Source organism: Gekko japonicus, unplaced genomic scaffold (assembly GCF_001447785.1).
Source record: "Gekko japonicus isolate JY-2015 unplaced genomic scaffold, Gekko_japonicus_V1.1 scaffold3343, whole genome shotgun sequence".
NCBI lineage: Eukaryota > Metazoa > Chordata > Lepidosauria > Squamata > Gekkonidae > Gekko > Gekko japonicus.
In genome coordinates, this window is record NW_015172116.1 from 88,133 (window position 1) to 93,164 (window position 5,032).

General features: G+C 65.8%; 1 protein-coding gene across 6 annotated transcripts in view; it reads left to right on the top strand.

The window, feature by feature from the left end:
- LOC107118613 (autophagy-related protein 9A-like) overlaps positions 1–5,032 on the top strand; it is a 12,741-nt gene that overhangs the window by 4,047 nt on the left and 3,662 nt on the right. For all 6 annotated transcript variants that reach the window (XM_015420975.1, XM_015420981.1, XM_015420978.1 and 3 more), the window contains exons 5-11: positions 166–339; positions 1,250–1,391; positions 2,050–2,798; positions 3,456–3,609; positions 3,702–3,881; positions 4,328–4,576; positions 4,685–4,887. In XM_015420975.1, the coding sequence (XP_015276461.1) occupies positions 166–339; positions 1,250–1,391; positions 2,050–2,798; positions 3,456–3,609; positions 3,702–3,881; positions 4,328–4,576; positions 4,685–4,887 (1,851 nt within the window). The remainder of the gene's footprint in view (positions 1–165; positions 340–1,249; positions 1,392–2,049; positions 2,799–3,455; positions 3,610–3,701; positions 3,882–4,327; positions 4,577–4,684; positions 4,888–5,032) is intronic.

Sequence of the window (5,032 nt, forward strand, 5' to 3'; positions counted from 1 at the left end):
GAGCCAGGGTCCGGTGTGGGCTGGGAAGGCTTCCCGGGAGCCCCCCCACTCACTCACTCACTCACTCACTCACTCACTCACTGCAGCGCCTTGGGACAGGCGGCTTCTGGGGGTGGGGAGCGCACTGAGAGGCGGGCCGCTGACCCCAGGCCGCTCCTTTCCCAGGCAGTTCCTGTTTGTCGTCACGTTCACCACCTTCCTGTTCTGCTGCGTGGAGTACGACGTGCTGTTTGCCAACCGGCCCGTCAATCACACACAGCCGGGCGGTGGCCTCGCCCCAGACCGAGGGAAGGTGACGCTGCCCGATGCCATCCTGCCCACGCCACAGTGTGCTGAGAGGTGAGCGCGGAGGGGCCGGGGCATCAATGCGTCAGGCAGGGTGGGGGCCTCCCAGCCCGGGCAAAAGACGCCGGGTGGCTCCCTCCCCTTGAGGAGGAGGAGGAGGAGGGGGTCTGGCACCCGTTCCCAGCCGGGAGCCTGGCTAAGGGTGGCAGACACTGGCCTGGAGAGCTGCGTCTGACTCCCCACCCCCACCCCTCTGCGTGAAGCCTGCTGGGCGGCCTTGGGCCAGTCACTGCTCGCTCAGAGCTCTCTCAGCCTCAGCTGCCTCACAAGGCACGTGTAGCGGGGAGAGGAAGGGGAGGCGATTGTGAGCCGCTCTGAGACTCCCCAGGGGAGAGGGAAAGCAACCCTCTTTCTCCTCATGCCTGATTCTGAAGGTGGCACCGGCCGAGTGGTTGCTCTGGACTTGCCCCTGGGCGGCCTGGCAGTCCACCCACCCTCCCTCCCTGCCAGTGTCTGGGCCTTCCTGTGCCCCTCCCCGGGCCTCCCTCCCTCTCCCCTCAGGGGGCCTGCCTGGGCCCAGCGCCTAGGGCAAGGACTGGTGAGCAAAGCAGCTGAGAACCCCCTCTGGGCTGGGTGGGGGGGGAGGCGGTGAGGCCCAGCGATGCCCCGTTTCCAGGGTGGCCAGCCAGATGCCCCGTTTCCATGAAGGCCACCTCTGTCCGGGAGCCGTCCTCAGCTGGGGTGTCCATCAGCGGGTCCGGTCCTTTTTTAAAGAAAGTAAAGAAAAGCCGCCTCAGCAGGAGGCGATGGCCGTGCTGAGTGTTTGTGTGTAACTGGAGACGTCTGCCTTGCAACTGGCCTTGCACAACCCGGCCCCCTCCCCGGAGCCTGACCGGCCGTGTCCTGGGCTGACCTGCAGCCGGCCGGGTTGACGCTGTCCGTTTTCCCCTTCCCTCCGCTGCAGGATCCGGGCCAGCGGCTGGATCATCTTCCTGCTGGTGATGGCGGCCACATTCTGGCTCTACCGCTTGGGGAAGGTGCTCTGCAGCCTGCTCGGCTACTGGGAGATCCGTGCCTTTTACACCAAAGCCCTCAAGATCCCCGCGGTGAGTGCAGGGAGGGGCTGGAGGGGGGAGCACCGAAGCGCGGTGGGGCTCGGGGGGGGCTTGCCTTTCCCCACAGCAGGGGGTTTATTTTTTATTTATTTATTTTATTAAAGTTATACCCCGCCCTCCCCACAAAGGGCTCAGGGCAGCTTACAGATAGGGCACTTTGTGCCAATAAATAGAATAAAACACAATAAAACAAGATCATTAACAAGTGCTCTAAGATGTTACACTAATCAAAAAGATGGTATTCGGCTGACGATGTTCAGATGCTATTGTCTCTATCCCAGAACAACCGTACCGGTCCACCGCGCCGCTGCAGTATGATCTTCCAGGGCCATTCCGTTCCCAGTTGTTTTAAGGGAAGGCCTTTCTCTGCCCGAGACCCTGGAGAGAGAGAGCTCCTGCTGCTGCCGGCCTGGGTAGACAGAGCGGAGCTAGGTGGGCCCTCAAGGGAGTCAGACACAGGCAGCTTCATGACTCTGGGTGCCTGGAAGCAGCGGGGCGGGCTGCAGGGGGGCTCTGTGCTTGTGCAGGGAGGGGGGTGGGGGTGTTGTGAAAGGGCCCGGCCGAGGAGCGCAGAGAGCAGAGCCGAGCAGCACCTTCGATGCGCCCCCTCCCCCCGTGGCCTGACGCTCCCCCGGGGGCTCTCGTGCAGGACGAGTTGTGCAACCGCAGCTGGCAGGAGGTGCAGGCGCGCCTGATCTCGCTGCAGCGGGAGCAGCAGATGTGCGTGCACAAGCGGGAGCTGACGGAGCTGGACATCCACCACCGCATCCTGCGCTTCAAGAACTACCTGGTGGCCATGGTGAACAAGTCGCTGCTGCCGGTCCGCTTCCGCCTGCCCCTGCTGGGCGAGGTGGTCTTCCTGACGCAGGGCCTCAAGTACAACCTGGAGCTGCTCTTCTTCTGGGGGCCCGGCTCCCTCTTCCAGAGCAAGTGGAGCCTGCAGCCCCAGTACAAGCGGGCGGGGTCCCGCCTGCAGCTGGCCCAGCGCCTGGGGCGCGGCATGCTGCTGCTGGGCCTGGCCAACCTGCTGCTCTGCCCCTTCATCCTGGTGTGGCAGGTGCTCTACGCCTTCTTCAGCTACACCGAGGTGCTCAAGCGGGAGCCCGGCAGCCTGGGGGCCCGCCGCTGGTCGCTCTACGGCCGCCTCTACCTGCGCCACTTCAACGAGCTGGACCACGAGCTCCACGCCCGCCTGAGCCGCGGCTACAAGCCGGCCTCCAAGTACATGAACTCCTTCACCAGCCCCCTCCTCGCCGTGCTGGCCAAGAACGTCGGCTTCTTCGCCGGCTCCATCCTGGCCGTGCTCATCGCCCTCACCGTCTACGACGAGGACGTCCTCACCGTGCAGCACATCCTGACCACCCTCACTCTCCTGGGCTTGGTCGTCACCGTCGCCAGGTGAGCCCCGCCCCCCCTCCCGTCCCGGGGCTTTGGGGAGGCCTCCCTCGGCACCACCAGCGTCTCCACTTGTCTGCCGACCGGCCGAGAGTGCCCCCGCGCGCCCAGGGGCCCACAGGAGGCGGGTCTCACTTTCCAGCCTCCGGTGTCTGAGTAGGGGGAGCCATCTGCTTTTCAAGCAGTTGTCTCCACCTCGGACCCCCGGATGAGCCTGGCTCCGGATCCCTCACAGGCAGGAGGAGACCGCGGTGATCGGTGGACTAGTCCGGGCCTTTAAGACTCCGGGTGAGGAGAGGAAGGGCAGACTGCCACCAGCACAGAGCCCGAGTCCCTGGCGGAACCACTAAGGCCAACACGGGTTTATTCTGGGCATGGGCCTTGTTGGTCCTCACGGTGCCCCCTGGAGGCGCAGACTCTGTTCTGCTGCTTCCGACCAACACGGCTACCCAACCTGATTCTATTGAAGGTTATAGAGATTTTGCTCAGTCCTGTGTTTTGCAGCCAAGTTACAATCTGCCCGGGACTGGGCCGTGGGGCTCCTTTCCTCGCGTGCCCCCCAGCGATGCCCAGGGCCTCCTGGAGCCTCCTCCCCACGAGAGGCTGCCTCCACCTTCCTTCTTTCCTTCCCGGGACGCTGAGGATCCCCGTCTCTTGCAGGTCCTTCATCCCGGACGAGCACATGGTGTGGTGTCCGGAGCAGCTCCTGCAGTGCGTCCTGGCGCACATCCACTACATCCCCGACCACTGGCCAGGCAACGCCCACAAGTCGGAGACCCGGGAAGAGATGGCCCAGCTCTTCCAGTACAAGGCCGTGAGTGGGGAGGAGGGGGGCTGGGGGGAGCAGGAGGAGGAGGAAGGGCTGCGGCCTCACCTGACACCCCGCCCCCCCTCTGGCCCCGGCAGGTCTTCATCCTGGAGGAGCTGCTGAGCCCCATCGTGACGCCCTTCCTCCTCATCTTCGCCCTGCGAGCCAGAGCCCTGGACATCATCGACTTCTTCCGCAACTTCTCCGTCGAGGTGGTGGGCGTGGGGGACATCTGCTCCTTTGCCCAGCTGGACATCCGCAACCACGGCAACCCCCAGGTGAGGGGAGGGGGCTGGCAGCGGAGGAGGAGGAGGAGGAAGAGGAGAGTCCCCAGCGCTCCCGCTGGTGGGCCGTGGGACTCCTGGAGGCGGCCTGTGCCTGCATATGGCTCTGCGGGGCCTTTTGGGTGGGTGGGTGCACGCACACACGCACGCATACTCTCTCTCGGGGCAGGAGGTTCTTCTGGGTGGTGGGAGGGGCTTAGCTGGAGACCCCCCCCTCTCAGCCCGTGTGCAGTAAGTTCATGTTTTGGTTGGGGCAGCGGGGCTGAGAGCACCCCCGCCCACTTCCCTCAGGGCCCACCGGAGAGCTTCCTCGGGGGTCTCCTGTGGCGGACCCCATCCCTGAGCGCAGAGGCCAGCTGGGGGTCTCTCCTGGTGTGAGGGCTTTGGGTGAGGAGCCCCCCGCTCCTCCAAAAACGTGGCCCTCTCGTCCCCTCCCCCAGTGGCTGTCGCAGGGCCGGACGGAGGCCTCGGTGTACCAGCAGGCGGAGAACGGGAAGACGGAGCTCTCGCTCGTCCACTTCGCCATCACCAACCCCCGCTGGCAGCCCCCGCCGGAGAGCTCCCTCTTCATCGGGCACCTCAAGGAGAAAGTGCAGCAGGATGCGGCCCACGCCCCTCCCGCCCAGCGGCTCCTGGCCCAGGCCCCCTTCAGCACCTCCCTGCTCTCGGACGAGGGGCCCAGCACCATGGTGAGCAGCCAGGCGCGCCCGGGGGAGGGTGGGGGGCAGCCCTCTGCCGCCCTGGCTCATCCTACCCCCTCCCCAGCTCACTCAGTCCCCCCCTCCCTGCCTCTGCAGCCCGATGCCCTCCTGGCCAGCGTCCTGGCCCCCCAGGCGGAGCGGCACTTTCCCTCCCGTCCCGGCAGCACCGCCAGTGCGGCCGCCAGCATCTTGGCCTCGCTGTCCTGCTCCCAGCTGCTGCGGCGCAGCTACCCTCCTCCTCCTCCTCCTCCGGGTGAGAATTCCGTCTACCGCAGCGACAGCACTCTCCTCGGGGACAGGTACGGCAGCACCTGCGGTGGAGGGGGTGGGTGGGGGGAGTTTGGTGGAGGCCAGGGGAGACGTGGGCAGAAAGAGAGGCCCAGGGCCACGCCCAAGGCACCCCCTGCCACTGGTCCCCAAGAGGCCCCCCCCGCGCAGTCAGAA